The sequence below is a fragment of the Salvelinus alpinus genome, chromosome 2 (assembly GCF_045679555.1).
Source record: "Salvelinus alpinus chromosome 2, SLU_Salpinus.1, whole genome shotgun sequence".
Lineage (NCBI taxonomy): Eukaryota > Metazoa > Chordata > Actinopteri > Salmoniformes > Salmonidae > Salvelinus > Salvelinus alpinus.
The window spans coordinates 16820872-16841323 of NC_092087.1; the positions used below are offsets into that span (position 1 = coordinate 16820872).

At 40.7% G+C, this 20452-nt stretch overlaps 2 protein-coding genes across 4 annotated transcripts; both read right to left on the minus strand.

Moving 5' to 3' along the window:
* Window positions 1-22: 22 nt before the first annotated feature.
* On the minus strand, window positions 23-13422 carry LOC139554986 (ADP-ribosylation factor-like protein 8B-A). 2 transcript variants are annotated; one of them, XM_071368330.1, is made up of 7 exons: window positions 13158-13422; window positions 6647-6727; window positions 6470-6543; window positions 5103-5196; window positions 4913-4980; window positions 2495-2565; window positions 23-2283 (listed from the first exon to the last, which is right to left on the minus strand). In XM_071368330.1, the coding sequence occupies exons 1-7, from the start codon at window positions 13278-13280 to the stop codon at window positions 2234-2236; spliced, it is 561 nt and encodes a 186-aa protein (XP_071224431.1). In that variant the 5' UTR covers window positions 13281-13422; the 3' UTR covers window positions 23-2233. The 2 variants fall into 2 exon arrangements, with proteins under 2 accessions (XP_071224431.1, XP_071224440.1); XM_071368339.1 differs by lacking the exon at window positions 13158-13422 and adding an exon at window positions 11679-12078.
* Window positions 13423-14177: 755 nt separating this feature from the next.
* Window positions 14178-17992, minus strand: LOC139554898 (tumor necrosis factor receptor superfamily member 9-like). Of its 2 annotated transcripts, XM_071368150.1 has the most exons (7): window positions 17857-17992; window positions 17450-17575; window positions 16883-17017; window positions 16642-16729; window positions 16459-16529; window positions 15108-15242; window positions 14178-14923 (listed from the first exon to the last, which is right to left on the minus strand). In XM_071368150.1, the coding sequence occupies exons 1-7, from the start codon at window positions 17984-17986 to the stop codon at window positions 14766-14768; spliced, it is 843 nt and encodes a 280-aa protein (XP_071224251.1). In that variant the 5' UTR covers window positions 17987-17992; the 3' UTR covers window positions 14178-14765. The 2 variants fall into 2 exon arrangements, with proteins under 2 accessions (XP_071224251.1, XP_071224262.1); XM_071368161.1 differs by lacking the exon at window positions 15108-15242.
* Window positions 17993-20452: the final 2460 nt, after the last annotated feature.

Sequence of the window (20452 nt, forward strand, 5' to 3'; positions counted from 1 at the left end):
GTACAAGTATTAGTCCAATGAGTGTAGTCAAATGTTGTCCTTAATTTTAATGACAAAGTTCATCTTTAAGCATAGTTTACATTTTTTATCCACCCAGATAACATATTTACAAAATAATTCCAAAGTATTGACACCATAAATATATATTTCAAAAATGCACCACAGAAAATATCGCAACTGAGGGTGAACGATAACAGTACAATGTCTAAATTAAAAAGCATGCCTTTTTATTTCTTGAATATATAGGAGTGGTGTTTTCTCTTTGCTCAGGAAGGCACACTTTGCATGCTGTTTGCTTCAGAGATGAGATATTGCACAAGGCACTTTGAATTCTGCCACTCTCTCTCAGCTCATTGACCGCAGTAGACATAATTCCACTGAGGCAAATTACAAACAAGGCTGATAACCACACAACCAACACACTATCTTGACCACCAGTACATTAATATAAAATATCCATATACGCTCACAAAAGTAAAACATCTTAACAGCTTGATATTTGTACAGACCTAGCTACTGAACTATTTACATAATTCATTGCTCAAAAAAAAGAAGAAATTTCCAAGACAAACATTTTTGATTTGGCAAAAAAAAAGGCAAAGGCCATAAAGCAGTTAATCTCACAGTAGAAGATGACAGAGACAAGACGGGAAACCAGAAAGTCCATTTACTTTCCCCAGTGACTTATATTAACATACACTATAAATACAAGCGTATGTGGACACCCCTTCAAATTAGTGGATTTGTCTATTTCAGCCACACCCGTTGCTGACAGGTGTATAAAATAAAGCACACTGCCATGCAATCTCCATAGACAAACATTGGCAGTGGAATGGCACGTACTGAAGAGCTCAGTCACTTTCAATGTGGCACCGTCATAGGATGCCACCTTTCCAACAAGTCAGTTCGTCAAATTCCTCCCCTGGTCAACTAAGTGCTGTTATTGTGAAGTGGAAACTTCTTTGAGCAACAACGGCTCAGTGGTAGGCCACACAAGCTCACAGAACGGGACCGCCGTCTGTACTCAGTTGCAACACTCACTGCCGAGTTCCAAACTGCCTCTGGAAGCAACATCAGCACAAGAACTGTTCGTCAGGAGCTTCATGAAATGGGTTTCCCATGGCCAAGCAGCCGCACACAAGCCTAAGATCATCATGCACAATGCCAAGCGTCAGCTGGAGTGGTGTAAAGCTTGCCACGATTGGACAATGTAGCAGTGGAAACGCGTTCTCTCGAGTGATGAATCACGCTTCATCCTCTGGCAGTCCGACGGACAATTCTGGGTTTGGCGGATGCCAGGAAAGTTCTACCTGCCCAAATGCATAGTGCCAGTTGTAAAGTTTGGTGGAGGAGGACTAATGGTCTGGTGCTGTTTTTCATGGTTCAAGTTAGGCCCCTTAGTTCCAGTGAAGGGAAATCTTAACGCTACAACATACAATGACATTCTAGATAATTCTGTGCTTCCAACTTTATGGCAACAGTTTGGGGAAGACCCTTTCCTGTTTTAGCATGACAATGCCCCCGTGCACAAAGCGAGGTCCATACAGAAATGGTTTGTCGAGATCGGCGTGGAAGAACTTGACTGGCCTGCACAGAGCCCTGACCTCAACCCCATCAAACACCTTTTTTGATGAATAGGACCGCCGACTGCGAGCCAGGCCTAGGAGGGACCAACTCCATATTAATGCCCATGATTTTGGAATGAGATGTTCGACGAGCAGGTGTCCACATACTTTTGGTCATGTAGTTATGTCTTATTTTCCCTATAGCTTCACACAGGACTGTCTGGAGAACATGTATAATGATGAGGCCCCAGTCAGTGGCTAAACAACCCATCCTGAGGGTGTAGGATCGCTACACTAGTGTTATAGACATTCGGACTTACAGGTGTGGGATACACCTGTAAGTCCGATACACCTGTAAGACTAAACCTCTCTCTGTTCAGGAGACTGAAGTAGCACCTCATGGCAGAGGTGTAATGCCCATTCTGTGACTCATGGGATGTGGTATTTGGTATTGACCAGGGGCTACCATCTTTTAGTAGTGCAGTAGTATGGGGTTTTGTGGGGGAGAATCATTGGATAAAATTAGAACAACAGGGAGTAACGGGCAGGGGGCACAGTGCAGCATCGGAGTTGGAGGGAACACTGTACATGTGTGAACAGAGAGTGAACAGGGTGTGGCATGAGGGTAACATTGAAGATAGATCTGGGAGAACAGAGTTCCTGTACTTTCAGCTTCTCCCAGATTTGGAGTGTTGGATGAGCCACTGCAGTGTGATATCTGGAAGGCAGGAGACGCATGGGGGTCAGTGTGAGACAGGAGAGACAGCAGGTGAAACACGAGACGCCTAGTGGTGGGTAAGTATGATTCGGGATACACAGGTTTATATATGTAGCCACTTTGGGTGCACCATGTTATTGTTCATTTGTTTCCTCTCCTCCAGCCTTCCATTCAGACAAGCAAACCGTTCCACCATCACCATCTTACTCACCTATGTTGTCTCTCGCTTTGCAGGAAATAGAGTAGCAGCAAATCTCTCTGTCTTGAATAGCTGCCAAATTCCTGTAGAAAGAAAGCGGTAAAAAAAACTGATAACCTGCTATCAACTGTTATGTTGGTGTTAATATTAACTGGCCAACAGAGGGAGCTGTTTCCTTTTGAAAACCTGTATAATTTCTAAAAGCAGTACAGTACTAGCAAGGAGTTTCTAAACCCAGAGGTGCAACATCGCAAGATTTCTGGGACAAGACTTCTGGGAAACCTTGCGAAGCAGACCAGTCTGGGGTTTGAGAAGTGAAACATTCTTCCTTAGTTCATTTTCTCAAAATGTAAAGGCACAACATTCGAGCCAATGACTTAAGTAGTTAGTGTTGAGCGACTAGTGCTTTTGAGATCGGTTCGGTTTTGATTCGATTATTGAAAAAATCACGGTTTTGCATTATGTCGGTTGAATGCTGTAAAACAGAATAAAACAATTAATAAAAGTCCCATGATGGTAGTGACTACCCATTACTGTTATCACTTATTAACCATCATTTATTCACATTACTATACTTTAATAAAATATTTCAGTTGTGTATATTACATTTGTTTTATTTGATGACTTTATTACTTAATTCCAAGTCATCTCTATAGAGCTGCTGCCCATGCTGTCTGACAAAATGAATATTTTAGTAGTTCTTCAAAGTAAATAGCGCTTACTTTTTATGGCTTTTGAATACTAACTATCAATCACTTAGATCATGTATTTTCAGGTTAAGATGCCTAGCGAAGCAACTGCTCTCTCTTTCTCCCTCTTTCCTAAAGTAGCAGGCATAAAAGGAACACACAGACCAGACAAGAAGGCGCGCAATGGATTATGGTAATTGTAGTTCATTACCAAGCATTGAGCTCACAGAAAAAAACTGAATGAAAGGGAATTCAAATAATTGAAACATCGGCAAAATTAGTTGTTTAAAACCCGAAAAATGACAAAGGTTGGTCAATCGCTCAGTGCTATAAGTAGTTTAACATGTTATTACTCCAACCTCGTGAAAGTGACAAACTGGCATGCTTTCATCCCCACCCCGTCTAATCAAAGGAGTGCCTTTGATTTGACGGCCTGTAAATGTACAGTTTGGCACAAGACAACCTTCAAACCCGATGACGTGTTTCTGCGCATGAGCTTAGCTAGCCAACGTCGCCTACAAGCGTGATCAGGGATTTCTACTGGTGAAGCAGTTTGTGCCCATCTTCATACTGTACTGTATTTGGTACAAGTGACAAAAGAATGCAATGTTTCTCTATGAAAAAGGAGAACAAAGCTTATAAAAAAGGCATGCCTAGAAAAAGTCACAAACTTCTCTTCTAAAATAAAACCATTAGGTCTTTGCTGATGTGAGATTAGTAAAAGGATAGCAGTGTTCAAAACTTCAAGAATGGTAACTAATCTTCCAAGGTAGTTATGGTCATAAGTATAGAGATTTGAAAAAATAACAATAGAAAATGTGACTACAATATCTAACGTCTTGGGGACCTGACCAAATTCACATAGAAATGTCAGTTATAGATCTTTCATTCTCATTGAAACCGAGTCAAAGTGTTAGATCTGTTCTATGTGCGCTATTTCAATGCTTTCCGTTTTTTAAGTTTAGTTTTTGTACTTTTGGTTTTGTACACCAGCTTCAAACATCCAAAACAACATTATTTTTAGTTATTGCAAAGGTATTTCACAGCGGTTTAGATGGTACAATGATTCTCTACACAATGGACTGCTTGTTTTGTCACAAACTGAAATTATGGCAAATTATTAGAATTTTAGAAACCAGGAAATGGTGGAATGATTTCTGCATAGTGCATCTTTAAATAAGTAATTGTGTGTGATGAATGTCTTTGTACTGCTACTATATTAGTGTATCCATCTTGAAGTGGATAAGCACAGCCAAGGACACAGCATGGAAGAAAACTGAAAAGCTCTTGTTTAAAAGTTTGTAGAAGAAACAATTGTGACATCAGTGATGCCATCACCATTTCATAAGTACCCTGTTAAACCTGAAATATTATGAAAAGCACATGATCAGAATATACAAAGGCCCTAACTCACAATGGCAATGTTCAATATCCATCTCCAGACTTTTCAAATCGGGGAGGGGGGGAACCACAATGGAAATAAGTCTGACTTTGTGATATCCCCATCACTTTTTAAAATGTATGTACAGTGTGTATACATGTGTTGGCAATAAAAATCAATCAAGGCACAGTAAGAGAGGGACCCCTCCTCCGTCATTTAGTTAGAATGAGTATACTCAACTTTAAAAAAGGGGATGTAGAGTTGATTCACACTACCTCAGCTCAGATGGATCAGATGCTGTGTGATTACTGCTGTGGGTTTACTACTAGGAAACACCTCATCTTTTCTCTTCATACTCACATGTTTTCAATGAGCTGCTTCTCGTCTAGAGCACTGGGGATATCTCCTTTGTTGCCAAGAACCAAAATCTAAAAAGCCAAACCACAGTTTAGCTCATGTGGCAGAAAAGCTTGCTGATCATATTAAGAAACTCTTGTCATTTACATGAATTCATTCAATTCAGCAGTTTCAGAAGTGTAGGCTTACTTACAGGAATTCCTTGCAACTGAGGCTTGTCTAACAAATTGTGCAGCTCATTCCTGGAAGCCTCCACCTTCTCACGGTCAGCTGCATCCACCATGTATCTAAAGAAATCAAATATTTAAAAGACATGGCACAAGTTTACAAACGCATAGAAAATAATGTTATGTATACAGTAAAGAATTGGACGTGCTCAAAACATACCCAACTCAATATTCGACCACTGACTGGTATTCACTGAATGTGTCTCTTAACTTCTCTAGGGTAGGGGGCAGCATTCGGAATTTTGGATGAAAAGCATGCCCAAATTAAACTGCCTGGTTCTCGGGCCCAGAAGATATGATATGCATATAACTGGTAGATTTCGATAGAAAACACTCGAAAGTTTCCAAAACTGTTAAAATAGTGTCTGTGAGTATAACAGAACTGATTTGGCAGGTGAAAACCTGAGAAAAATCCATTCAGGAAGCAGGATTTTTTTTGTTTTTTGTTTTTATTCAATGCCATTACAGTATCCATTGACTTAGGACTCAAATTGCAGTTCCTATGCCTTCCACTAGATGTCAAGTCTTTAGAAATTGTTTCAGGCTTGTATTCTGAAGAATGAGGGAGTAAGAGCAGTCTGAATGAGTGGACCCTGCCGTGTCAGAGCTTTTTCATGCGCGCGACCGAGAGAGTGCCTTTCATGTTTACCTTTTATATTGATGACGTTATTGTCCGGTTGAAATATTATCGATTATTTAGGCTAAAAACAACCTGAGGATTGAATATAAAAATCGTTTGACATGTTTTTATGAACTTTACGGATACAATTTGGATTTTTTTGTCTGCCTGTTGTGACTGCGTTTGAGCCTGTGGATTACTGAAGAAAACGCAAACAAAACGGAGGTTTCTGGATATAAAGAGACTTTATCGAACAAAAGGAACATTTGAGTAAATGAATGTCTTCTGAGTGCAACCATATGAAGATCATCAAAGGTAAGGGATTAATTTTCTCTCTATTCCTGACTTGTGTAACTCTTCTACTTGGCTGGTTACTGTTTGTAATGATTTGTCTGCTGGGCTATGTTCTCAAATAATCGTAAGGTATGCTTTCGCCGTAAAGCATTTTTTAAATCTGACACCGTGGTTGGATTCACAAGAAGTTAATCTTTAAACCTATGTAAAATATGTTTTGTTTTCTGAATTTTTATAATGAGTATTTCTGTATTTGAATTTGGCTCCCTGCAGTTTCACTGGCTGTTGAAGAGGTGGGACGCTAACGTCTCACGTACCCTAGAGATTAAGACAAACAGAACAATCAACAGTCCTGTACACTTCCTGAATTTAAATTGTACCCATGCAGACTGACAGGAAAGGACAAACTCAGATACTCACACAATTGCGTTAACTCCCCGACAGTAACGTTCCCACATGCTCCTGAACCTCGGCTGCCCTCCTATATCCCAGATCTGGAAAAGCAGAGGTCCCACATTTTTTTTATCATGCAGTAGGTATAGATTGCCACTGTGAAACAGTACAGTAGCCTACATACTGTAGTGACTGAAGACCTACCTTGATGTTAACGTTGCCTTTTGTGACCTTCCTCATGTTGAATCCTACTGTAGGGATCATGTCTTCACTAAAATGCCCAGACTAAACAAGAAGAGAAAAGACCATTGATCACCTTTGAGTGATTGTACAAGCTGAGCTGACATGGAACAAACATGGAAAAGCTAGGTCAAAGTGTTCCTAATTCTAACATGTCCTCTGGAATTGCCACCTGTATACAAGGCCTAACTAAAATGGTATACCAGAGACATAAACCTAATTGTCGTGGCTGGGTTACATTCGTAAATTCACACTGGCTATCTACTCAGATTTGACAGCACTCGTCTGAGTGTGCCAGAGCGCGAAATAACTGATGAATTTACGAATGCCCAATACCCGATGAATAACACCAGCAGCATACCATCCTGCATACCACTGCTGGCTTGCTTCTGAAGCTAAGCAGGGTTGGTCCTGGTCAGTCCCTGGATGGGAGACCAGATGCTGCTGGAAGTGGTGTTGGAGGGCCAGTAGGAGGCACTCTTTCCTCTGGTCTAAAAAAGATCCCAATGCCCCAGGGCAGTGAAATATGTTTGGAATGCAGACAGGTTTCAGGTTTTAAAGGAGACAATTTGTCCGTTTGTCACCAAAGCCCCATATACCACTGCGACCTGTATGCTCTCGTCAACTGGCCCTCGCTACATATTCGTCGCCAGACCCACTGGCTCCAGGTCATCTATAAGTCTTTGCTAGGTAAAGCTCTGCCTTATCTCAGCTCACTGGTCACCATAACAGCACGCACTCCAGCAGGTATATCTCACTGGTCATCCCCAGAGCCAACACCCACTTTGGCCACCTTTCCTTCCAGTTCTCTGCTGCCAATGACTGGAATGAATTGCAAAAATCGATGAAGTTGGAGACTTATATCTCCCTCACCAACTTTAAGCATCAGCTATCTGAGCAGCTTACCGATCGCGGCTGCTGTACACAGCCTATCTGTAAATAGCACAACTACCTACCTCATCCCCATATTGTTTTTTACTTTTTTGCACACCACTATTTCTACTTGCACATCATCATCTGCATATCTATCACTTCAGTGTTAATTTGCTATATTGTAATTACTTCGCTACTATGGCCTATTTATTGCCTTACCTCCTTACTCCATTTGCACACACTCTATATAGATTTTTCTATTGTGCTATTGACTGTACTTTTGTTTATCCTATGTGTAAATCTGTGTTGTTTTGTCACACTGCTTTGCTTTATCTTGGCCAGGTCGCAGTTGTAAATGAGAACTTGTTCTCAACTGGCCTACCTGATTAAATAAAGGTGAAATAAATAAAAAATCTTCTATCGCCTAAGAACCCTGTCTTATGAGAATAGGTGCAGGGAGGGAGAGAGAATTTAAAGGTCCAATGCAGACATTTTTTTACGCAATATTACATAATTTCTGGGTAACAATTAAGTACCTTGTGATTGAAACGTTTACATTTTTTAAAAGAAATAGCTTCTTAGCAATTTCTCAAGCAAGAATTGTGCTAGGACTGACTGGGAGTGGTCTAAGTGGGGAGGGGAAAACTGAAAACTAGCCATTATTGGCAAATCACCTTTCAAACAGCTCTTACACTAAAAAGGGCATTTTCATAATATTATTCCAACTGCAGTGTGGAAATATAAAACATAGGAATATCACGTTTTTGAATGCACTGGGCCTTTAAAAGAGCAATGCGAATGGTGTCTTTTTAGCCAACCGTAAATCATAGGCTACACTCGATGACAGAGAAACAATTGAAGTCATTCTGCAGTCAACTGTCTTTGCCCTTTACTTGAACCCAAACAGTCTCTGAGCAAGACATATGCTTTGTCTGCCGCACACTAGTAACCACACGACTTGATTAGTCACCTGACCAGGTCAAAGTAGAAGTGAGTGCAGTGGTCTCGTGAGTGAAGCCTGGCTGGAAACACCACCACCCTAACATATTACAACTAACCACATGGGCACTTCCCCATCAACGGCATGCATCTCATTCACTACAACACTGACTGACTCAGAATAAGTCAGTAGTGTTACTCTACATCCTATAAGAAATACCTGGAATTATAGGCTACGTGGAAAAGTTTAGGTGTTTATTATATTGGTAGAAACAGAATGCCTGGGTGTTTTGAGGCAAGAATGCTGCTGAAGGGAATCAGAGCACCGAATGGAGTGAATGGAATGATAAATCATGTGTTTATGTGTTTGATACCACTATTCCAGCCATTATTGTGAACCGTCCTCCCCTCAGCAGCCTCCACTGCATAAGTCCTCAAGTTCATCTCATTCTGTTGGAACTGTTCTGGTCAGCTAGCATCTTTCTGTCTTTGATCTTGCACATCCAAACTGCTGTGATGTCAAGAAGAAAGGATCACGATTTCCAAAGCCTAATAATCAGATTTTGAGAAATCCTAGTTGTAACACTAATGACAAAATGATTGCATAAGAGACCCTGGCCTGTTTGTTTAGCCAACGCAACTAGCTGAAAATCAAATTCATTGGTCGGGTACACAGTTTAGCGGGTGTTAGCTGTAAGTCATTGAGAGTGAAGACTGTGGGAGAATCTGAACTGCATTCTCCTCGGCACCTTCTCAAAACCCATTGGAGGAGCAAGCCAAAGGTTCCTCCCCTCTGACCTTCTCCTCCAATGGGTTTTGAGAAGGTGAGGAGCGAGGACGTGAGCCGTAAGGCTGTGACGGTACCAGCATAACAATGTTTTTTCCATGCCAAAAATTAAAACACAAGGCAGACCAAACTCTTTGGTCCATTGAAAACCTGCTGTATGCAAAATATTGTGTGCTTTAGCTTGGAAAATAAAATGTGACTCTGGATGACAACACAATGATGCTTGAGAATGCCAAGAGTGTGAAAAGCTGTCATTAAGTCAAAGGGTGGCTACTTTGAAGAAACTAAAACATGTTTAAAACTTTTTTGGTTCCTACATGATTCCATGTGTTATTTCATAGTGTTGATGTCTTCACTATTATTCTACAATGTTGAAAAAAGTAAAAATATAAAACCCTTGAATGAGTAGGTGTGTGTGTATGTATATATACACATACATACAGTACCAGTCAAAAGTTGTCACACCTACTCATTCAAGGGTTTTTCTTTATTAGGTTGGAATAATACTGTGAAATTGTGAATATTATGATAATGCCCTTTTAGTGTAAGAGCTGTTTAAAGACAGCCGTAAATGTCAGCTTGTTTTGGTAGGAGGGAGTTTTAGCCCTCCATGGTGACATCACCATGCGGTAAATGAGTTAATAGACCAATAAAAGAGTTCCAAACCTCTGCCAATAACAGCACATTTTCAGTTTTCCCCACTCAAACCAATCCCAGATAGTCCTTGCAACCGTCTTGCTTGAGAAATAGCATTTTTTCCAATAACAAAAAAATAAGTTTTATAGCCCAGCCTAAAAGTCTACCAGAGGGCATTATTCCTGATGTTTGGCTCATTCATAAAACATCCTCCAATTAGGCTGCAAAGGAGTCAGTTTCCTCCTTAAACCGGTAAAATTGGCACAATGACCCCCCCAAAAAAACAGGACACATTTGCAAATTCTTAATAAAAACAATTTTCCACCACCATGCTAGAGTGGCTAATACTACTTCTGGATGTTGCGTTCTGACCAGGGGCCTATTCGTTAAGACGATTATGTTGCAAACAAAACTGGGCGGGACCTACCTGAATTTGTCCAATAAAAACTGTTGTTTTACTTGTTTGGACCAATGAATACACCCCTGGGGTAAACAACAGACTGCTGCAACGTAATTGGCTGAACGGGGTACGCAACAACCCGGAAGTAGCCTTAGCCACTCTAACACAGGCTGCAGTCCAAACACTTTATTTGTACCCCCTCAGCCCTTGCGCTAGTCACCTTCCCTCGGTGGAATCCCAGTCGAAAACCGGATGCAGTTTGATTGCCATCTTAAGTGGTAGGTCCAATTCACTAACGTTGCCCCCTCGACACTCGATTTAGCTCGAGGGAGCAAGTGAACAACTTTGGTCACTTGCGGGGTTGATTTGACCCACATTTCAATGCAAACTGTAGTCACATTTTCAAATATGGTGGCCACGAAGTGTCAAATTTAATCCACAAAGCTTTAAGAAAAAGTATGAAGCTTGCTAAAAAATATATATACATTGATTTTAGCATTGGAAAATTGGCTTAGTCTCATTGTAAGGAACCTATAAAACGTAGCTAGATTCATAAAACTTGGGGAAATCTGAAATGTAATGGAATAAATTACCAAACTATAAAACTAGCTAACCAGCTATGGGTAACTAGCTAGCTACATGACAGGAGTGCTAACTAGATACATTAGCTTACTATGTACATTAATAGCTTTAGGTTGGTTGTTTTTAAGGTCAACATCAAGATTTCCACCAAGGCCATTGCCTCTCCTATCATCCCTCTTCCTCACTTGGGAAAGGGACATTTAAGGTACACTCGGACGTGACGACGTAAAACGTCATTCTAGGTCCGAGGGCTGTTTACTTTGGCTGCGTTTCAAACTCATGACACGCCCTCGTCCACTTACCCCTGCCTTATGCCCTTGGGGGAATCTCCGCAACCATATTGGTCCTTGGTCCAAATGATTAGCCAAGCAAGGGAAGTTTGCAACACAAGCCCTTGTTTTCAATGGAGTTTGCGAGTGTACAATTATGTTCACTAATGGGCTTGAAACGCAAAGTAATTCAAATCGCAATGATTGTACATCCGCCAAAACATAAAACCTCAGCGTCAATATGGAGTCAACATACACGTATAAGTAAAAAATGTAAATAAGTTAGAAATTGTGCTACTAATGCACATGACGGTAATTATGTTTGGTTAGCTTTTGGGAATTGTAGAAATAAAACATCCTTCAGAAGTTCCATGTAGGCAGGCTAACATTATGTCGCTAATTAATTTGCTAGCTATCATACAGTAGGCATATAATAATAATTATACTTAATGTAATTAGACATACAACCATAATTGACTATCGCATTTAAGGCACCCACAAGCTACCTACCGGTGGCTGAAAACACAATCGCGGGATGGTGACGAATTTCCGGGCAAGGGCAGTCCATTTAAAAATCATTCCTTCCTCCCTCGCCTTGCAAGTGTATACTCGTCAGACATCATGATACATGTACGTCATCAGTGTTTGGAATGCAGCCACCGTGGTGGAAAATAGTTGTTTTTTCAGACAGTGTTTGCGGTCTAAACACTTAAGACAAACCCTATCCCTTCAGCCCTCAAATTAAGTGGACACTACTGAGGTCGTTTTATGATGTCTAGTAACGTTATACACTTGCAGGGCAAGGGAGGAAAAAATTATTTAAATGGACCACCCTTGGCCGGAAAGTCATCACTCGATGATTGTGTTCAGCCACCGGTAGCTTATGGGTGCTTTATACGCACTACAGTCAATTATGAGTGCATGTCTACTTAAATTAAATATATAATTAATATACACACCTAACGTTACTGTATGATAGCTAGCAAATGTATTAGCCAACTGACGTTAGCCTGCCTAGCTGGAACTTCTAAAGGAAAAAAATAATTTCTACAATTTTCAAAAGATAACCAAACAAAAAATTTTACTTTTTACGACACTGCTTGTGCCGTCATGTGCATTAGTAGCACATGTCTAACTAATTTGCATTCGTTTTTACTTACACGTGTACGTTGACTTCTCCATTGATATTGTTTTTAAGTTTTAGCTGACTTTGTTTTAGCGGATGTACAATAGCCGCGAATTGAATTATGGGAAGTTTCAGGCCCCGGAGTGAAAATAATTAAACACTCACAAAACCCAATAAAAACGAGCGCCTTACATTGCAGACTTCCCTTGCTTGGCTAATCAGTTGGACCGGATTCCCCCAAGGGCATGTGGTAGAGGGTGTCGTTTAAGTGTTTGGAAAGCAGCCACGGTGGAAAATAGTTTGTATTTACCACGGGTTTTTTTTTTTTTAAATCAGCGCGGCATTATTTTATGAACGAGCTGGTCACTGGGGGGCACGAGTGTATCACTAGCTGGGTAGAAAACATGACTACAGGAATAATACCGCCCTGTTGTGGGCATTAAGGCTGTTGCTTGGCCTGTTGTAGCTAGTAAAAAGGGTAATTAGCTAGTTAATCCAGACGTTTTAGGAATAAACCTAGACTAGCGAGCAAAATAATATTTAGCCAAATTCCCAAAAAGTGGTTGAACAGTCTGATTATATTGCCAACAAACCACTAAAGACATCTAACTAGCAGTAGATATCTAGTTTGGAAGGTTAGCCGCGAAGTATGACTTGTGCTATTGTACGTTAACGTTAGCCACTGTAGCTGGCTGACTTTGCGTAAAACAATTGTCAGATAGGCAATCAATAATATAGATAGCAGAGGGACGATACTAAATCGATATTGCTGAAGTCGCTAACTTACCTAGTTAGTGCTTACGTAACTAGAAAGCTACTATAACTAACTGCTAACATTAGCTACCAGCAAAATAAAAACTTACAACTATAACGTTAACAAATGTGGTTTTCCCAGAGTGTTGAAGTCCAACCAGAGTCAACTCCATCTCCTCTTTCCAAAAGAGGGACTTGAACCAGTCCAAAAGCTGGTTTATGAATGCCAGCATCTTGAAATTGATATTACCACTCAACTTCGACAGAAAACGACCAGTGTTGTGGCGTTCGCACAAGTGTAGAGGAAATGCTTAGTGCTGTCATATGACTTGCGACCGCGCACGATGAACTCTTCCTTTCTTTAGTCTCTTCATATGCGGTCACTGGGTGAATCTCAATTGTATCCTCGTCGCGTCCTCTGTATTCCCTCCTTCTCAAAACCCATTGGATGAGAAAGTCAGAAGTCCCGCCTTTCTGACATTATCCTCCAATGGGTTTAGGAGGCAAGGAGAGGATGCAAGGAAGATATTGAGATTCTCCCATTGTTCTAATTCTGTCCAGTGTCCACCCTTCCTTCCTTGCGCCCTTAACTATGCTCAATTTTGATCGTTTCTATCTATCCTTCCAATTTTGATAGATTTGCGAACACTGTCACAATGTTCAGCAGCCTATCGTGCACTGCTTGATAAAACAAATCACAGATACTTATCTTAACTACCTCTTCCCCTACTGTATTTATTTATTTATTTATCTCCTTTGCACCCCATTATTTCTATTTCTACTTTGCACATTCTTCCACTGCAAATCTACCATTCCAGTGTTTTACTTGCTATTACTTTGCACATTCTTCCACTGCAAATCTACCATTCCAGTGTTTTACTTGCTATATTGTATTTACTTTGCCACCTTGGCCTTTTTTTGCCTTTACCTCCCTTATCTCACCTCATTTGCTCACATCGTATATAGACTTATTTTTCTACTGTATTATTGACTGTATGTTTGTTTTACTCCATGTCTAACTCTGTGTTGTTGTATGTGTCGAACTGCTTTGCTTTATCTTGACCAGGTCGCAATTGTAAATGAGAACTTGTTCTCAACTTGCCTACCTGGTTAAATAAAGGTGAAATAAATAAAATTATAAAATTGTTCATTTATTCTTAAACAAAAAAGTACAGTAATAAGCCTTTTTATGATCTGTACAGGGAAACACCTTTGTAGAAGGTCACATTTTATAGGCAATCATACCCACTTATACAATCAAGTGAATCGACACAATAGCCTACACATTGTTAATGGAACTTATATTAATTTGACATTGATTGCATTGATTTCACTTGTTCAAATCTTGTTTAAAAAAAGAAAGTAATATCAGGAATTAGAAGATGCCTCTACATGTTTTTGTCATAGCTGAGAGAACAGTTAATGTTCTTATCAGTAATTTACATGAGTATTATTATTACTCTTAAGAAATAGTAAAAAAAAAAAAAAAAAAATGTATTAATTGTGCAAAGAAAGTAAGAAAAGCTGTAGAAATAATAATTAGTATTGATGAAAGACTGCACAAATGAAGGAAGCAAGCGATAAACAAGATTACAAAATACAGGGGAATTATAGGTGGCTTAATGCACGTTGTTTCTGTAGTAGACTTGAATTTGTTCACTTGGGACTAGCTGCCATGCTATCTCTGAAATAAAAGCACTCCTGCAACACATGTCAGATCATACAGTGGAGATGTTTTCCATTGACAGCAGACTCTGGCTGGCATGGTCCTTGGTACAAGCCTGCTGGATGAGCAGGCCACCACTCTCCTCCTTTGACAGCGGGCAGACACATATATCTGAGGAAGCGATGGAAGTACTTGTAGCAGGGCAGTTCACTAAGGGAGAAAGGGTTGTGAAAAGGTTGTTTTGTACACGTCACTATTTTAACTTGAACTTTACATCTGAATACTGTAATTAATTTGAGAATACAATGTTGCCTATGCTTTATGTTCCAAAGAATTTCAAAATGACCGACACACCGTGTCAACGACTTAACCTATTCTATGGTAGGCTACTCACTGGCTTTAAGCTTCTTGTGTCTGATTATCCTGATGCAGGCTTGAGTGAGGAACACCAGGAGGGTGACAGTAAAGAAGAAGGCGCCAATGGCCAGAATCAGCTGAATGGAACACCCGTCCTCTTTGCTTCCTGTCGCTGATGAACAGTCAAACAATTAGATCTACCCAAATACACTACATGGCCAAAAATGTGTACGCCCCTTCAAATTAGTGGTTTCGGATATTTCAGCCACACCCGTTGCTGACAGGTGTATAAAATTGAGCACACAGCCATGCAATCTCCATAGACAAACACCGGCAGTAGAATGGCCCATACTGAAGAGTTCAGTGACTTTCAACGTGGCACCGTCATAGGATGCCACCTTACCAACAAGTCAGTTTGTCAAATTTCTGCTCTGCTAGAGCTGCCTCTGTCAAATGTAAGTGTTTTTATTGTGTAGTGGAAACTTCTAGGAGCAACAACGCTGCAAAGTGGTAGGCACACAAGCTCACAGAACGGGACCGCTGAGTACTGAAGTGCGTACAGCGTAAAAATCATCTGTCCTCAGTTGCAACACTCACTACCGAGTTCCAAACTGCCTCTGGAAGCAACATCAGCACACAAACTGTTCATTGGGAGCTTCATGAAATGGGTTTCATTGGCCGAGCAGCCACACACAAGTCTAAGCTCAGCATGTGCAATGCCAAGTGTCGTCTGGAGTGGTGTAAAGCTCGCCGCTATTGGACTCTGGAGCAGTGGAAATGCATTCTTTGGAGTGATGAATCATGCTTCACCATCTGGCATTCCGACGGACAAATCTGGGTTTGGCGGATGCCAGGAGAACGCTACCTGCCCAACTGGATAGTGCCCACTATAAATTTTGGTGGAGGACGAATAATGGTCTGGGGCTGTTTTTCATGGTTCGGGCTAGGCCCCTTAGTTCCAGTAAAGGAAAATCTTAACGCTACAGCATACAATGACATTCTAGACGATTTCATACAGTAAGGGTTTGTCGAGATCGGTGTGGAAGAACTTGACTGGCCTGCACAGAGCTGTGACTTCAACCCAATTGAACACCTTTGGGATCAATTGGAACGCCGACTGCGAGCCACATCTAATCGACCAACATCAGTGCCCGACCTCACTAATGCTTGTGGCTGAAAGGACGCATGTCCCCGCAGCAATGTTTCAACATATAGTGGAACGCTTTCCCAGAAGAGTGGAGGCTTTTATAGCATCAAAGGGGGGACTAACTTCATATTAATACCCATGATTTTGGAATTAGATTTTCGACAAGCAGGTGTCCATATACTTAGTATACATTGGAAATTACTTTGGATTGTGATTTGTCTGACTGTAATTGCCAACATACCATGTATGCCACATTTTGAGTTATGGGTCTTGTTCCCAGGGAAGATCACATCAAGTCCATGTGCACTACACCTGTTGGTGACAAGGTATTACAAGTTATTTTGGAGCCACTAGAAACATTTCACATGATAGAGGAGCTCTGCTAAAAGTGATATCTGGCTATTTTTCAAAACAGTGTTCTTACTGTGTCAACAGTTTGCAGTGACCATGTTCAGTGTCAGAGTATGTGTTATTAGGACATGGGACACATTTCCAAGTGTACTCCCTGGAACCTGTGAATGGAAAACATACTTCAGGTTAGCAGTGTATGGACATGCCTGCTGATCACTTCCCCGCATTAAGATGATGTTGTTTTTTGCTGCATCATTGTTTTTTGCTGAGTCAGTGACAGGTAGTAGAGGAAGGAAAACATATGACAGTCTTACCTGTCCTTTTTAGTTCCTCCCCCTTGCGGCATTTATTTTCCTTTTCACATTTTGAGCAGACGTAGTCTGAGCACAGGAAACCAGAGCCACACGAACAGTTTGCATTTGCGGTTGAGGTGCACACTCTTGTGTAGACTGCCCAGAAAAGCAACGAGAGAAAGAAGACTACCAAGTGAGAGTCTAGTAATTCAATGGAGACATTTACAAACCATTACACGAATGAACAGTGTGAGCCTCTAGGTGTGCCTGCCCCAACAGCCACCGCTTTCCTGTTATTAGTTACTTTGACCATTGAGGGTCGATCAACAATCTAAGGGTAGGACGCTAATGATTTTTAAGAGCTAGACCAAAATAATGTTTTATTTATGTCACCTGTCATCCACAGGAGGTTGGTGGCACCTTAACTGGGGAGGACGGGCTTGTGGTAATGGCTAGAGCGTAATAAGTGGAATGGTATCAAACACATGGTTTCCAGGTGTTTGATGCCATTCTATTTGCTCCATTCTGGTCTTTATTGTGAGCCGTCCTCCTCTCAGCAGCCTCTTGTGCTGTCATCATAACCCTTACCTTGTTGGCATTTGAGGCATGGTTGACAGTCCTCAAAGCGGTCATTGGTCTCAGAGTAGAAGCCCACTGGGCAGTCACCACAGTCAGTTTTGGTGCTTGCTGTGCATTGCTTCTTCACAAATTTACCTATGAGCCAGCCAGTCAGAGATCAACTAAATATTAGTTCAGTTATATTTTTACATTAATAAAGTATTTGTCACATTGTGACAAAGAATTACAAGCAATGGATATATGTAAACATTTTTAACAAACACAGTATAGGGTGCCATCAAAACATTTACCGCAATAATCTGAAGGATTTAAATTTGGAATTATTATGTTATCTTTTTATAATACCATTTATGTTTCCATGATCTCCACTCCACTGAGTTGTAGTTAGTTTTTAGCTTCTAACAGGCAAGTCTTACCTGGTGGACAAAGTTCACAACATTTGCCATCTTTCTCATACGAATCATTGCATTGTTGATCAGCTGCTAAAGCCATAGTCCAAAAATACAGAAGACAGATGACTGTCATATGGATGTACTGAGTGTCCATTATGTTTAACACATTCTCCTTTCTCCCCCGATTATTTTATGTACTGTATGCAGTGACGTCAGGTATCTCTCTCTGTGTGGGTGCGTGAGTGTGTGGTAAGCAATCTAGGAAGCAAGTGTTTCTGTGACGTTTATCCAGCTGAAGCAATCTATGATGTGTACAGTATGAATGGTGTGAGTTTGACAGTAGACCTAGGTACATAAGCTGAATGTGTGAGCATCTCTCTCTTTCTCCCAATGTGCAAACTTTTTTTTCTTCCAAAAAATGTATTTGGTATCAGTGTTGCTGGGTTCATTAAAAACTCTGATGGATTTTGGATGTCCTTGGTCTTATTTATTTTTTACAGGAACACGTCACAACTGTCACAACGCCTCTTCACAGTGACGTCAGCTGCAGATCAGGACCACAGGGAACACGAGGTAGGTGGTTGTGTGGGGCCCTAAATGTCACAATACTATCGTAGGCTACATACACAGCTATAGTTCCCCTTATTGAGTCCTCTTCTCAGCCTACAGAGCCATGGCACACACCACTCACTGCTGCCTACAACTAGGATCACACGTCACCTGGTCAACTCTACCCTTTAGTGGTGGAGACCCACTTTTATTTATTTTATAAATGTTTTATTTAACCTTTATTAAACTAGGCAAGTCAGTTAAGAACAAATTCTTATTTACGACGACAGCCTACTGGGGAACAGTGGGTTAACTGCCTTGTTCAGGGGCAGAACGGCAGATTTTTACCTTGTCAGCTCGGGGATTCGATCCAGCAACCTTTTGGTTACTGGACCAATGCTCAAACCACTAGGCCCAAAATTATTAAACTGTCTGGTTTAATTAACCTTTGATGTGCTCAGGTATATTGTTACATATACTGGTATATTTTTACAGGGGTGCAACTTTCACTGGGGATGGGGGGGACATGTTACCCCCACATTCTGAAATAGCGTTTTTGTCTCCCCCAGTTTTATCATCGGAATGTGATACAAAACGAGGCAATGGTGTGCTTTAGGACCATGAGGATGCCTCTGAGTGGTCTGGTAGGCTGTTTGGAGTGTTTATACAACTGGATTTTGTTGTGTTGTCCCCCCCACTTGTAAAACCAAAGTTGCGCCCCTGTATTTTTAAAAGCTCAGGTGTAGTGTTGCAAATATAACAGGTTGATTATGCTGATCAAAATGGAAGGAGTTACAAAAGCTTTTTACAGGAGTTACACAACATATGTCTGGTCCATGTTTACTGCTCACAGGATATATTTTTATGAAGCCAGTGATGCAACATTTTAACCAGCCTTTGTCAAGTTGCTTATGTTTCTATCATTTTGGCCTGTTAAAGTGATTATGAATTTTGACACATTTCTGTAAGTTTATGTTTTGGTAGAAGCACATGCAGAAACAGAGCCATCATCAGTGTTGCATAGATGAATTATAGAAAGATCCTGATAAATTGCTAAAGGGCCTATGTCATAATCCCTCAAAGTTTACATTTACATTTAAGTCATTTAGCAGACGCTCTTATCCAGAGCGACTTACAAATTGGAAAGTTCATACATATTCATCCTGGTCCCCCCGTGGGGAATGAACCCACAACCCTGGCGTTGCAAGCGCCATGCTCTACCAACTGAGCCACACGGGACCAAAGTTCCATAAAGGTATGATAATTCTAATTCCTAATTCTATGGGTGAAATTCTAACTACTACTGGAAGGTGTGGGCCACCAGGGGGCATTAGTCCTTTGGTGAGCTCACAACTGGTCCAGTCTAGTAATGGGATCCTGTGCTATTAAAAATGTTCCATCTATTAGATGAGGCTTTAAATCATGACCCTGAGGCTGAATGCATTTAGAAAAAAGGTTAAGGCTAACATGTTATTTTTTCGGTAACCTCAAGCCCAAATCAGTCTTAGTGGCTGATGTAGATTGAAATGTTTTTGATCACCCATCACTCATTTTCCATCCTATTATGCACACAATATCCCTTCATTTTGTAAAACTACATATCTACTACAACCACAGTAATGAACATTGCTGAGATATGTGAAAAGTGATGATAAAAAAGATAAAGTGGAAACTATCAGAACTTGAAAAGTGATCAACAACATAAGATCTCGCTCACGATGGCAGCCTCTGTGTCACGTCCTGACCATAGTGCTTATGTGTTTTGCTTGTTTTAGTGTTGGTCAGGACGTGAGCTGGGTGGGCATTCTATGTTGTGTGTCTAGTTTGTCTGTTTCTGTGTTCAGCCTAATATGGTTCTCAATCAGAGGCAGCTGTCAATCGTTGTCCCTGATTGAGAATCATATATAGGTGGCTTGTTTTGTGTTGGGATTTTGTGGGTGGTGTTTTCTGTGTCAGTGTTTGTGCCACACGGGACTGTGACGGTTAGTTTGTTTTGTTATTTTGTAATTGTATATTGTTTTCATGTTATTAAATCATGGAAACTTACCACGCTGCACATTGGTCCTCCGAT

Coding starts and splice junctions, on each gene's coding strand:
- LOC139554986 (XM_071368330.1), bottom strand. CDS start 13,280: ATGCTGGCATTCATAAACCAGCTTTTGGACTGGTTCAAGTCCCTCTTT. Junction 4,981..5,102: donor CTCAGTTGCAAGGAATTCCT/GTAAGTAAGCCT, acceptor TTGGCTTTTTAG/ATTTTGGTTCTTGGCAACAA. Junction 2,566..4,912: donor AAGCAGCTCATTGAAAACAT/GTGAGTATGAAG, acceptor TTCTTTCTACAG/GAATTTGGCAGCTATTCAAG.
- LOC139554898 (XM_071368150.1), bottom strand. CDS start 17,986: ATGGACACTCAGTACATCCATATGACAGTCATCTGTCTTCTGTATTTT. Junction 16,730..16,882: donor GGAGGAACTAAAAAGGACAG/GTAAGACTGTCA, acceptor TTCCATTCACAG/GTTCCAGGGAGTACACTTGG. Junction 14,924..15,107: donor ACACAAGAAGCTTAAAGCCA/GTGAGTAGCCTA, acceptor TTTCTCCCTTAG/TGAACTGCCCTGCTACAAGT.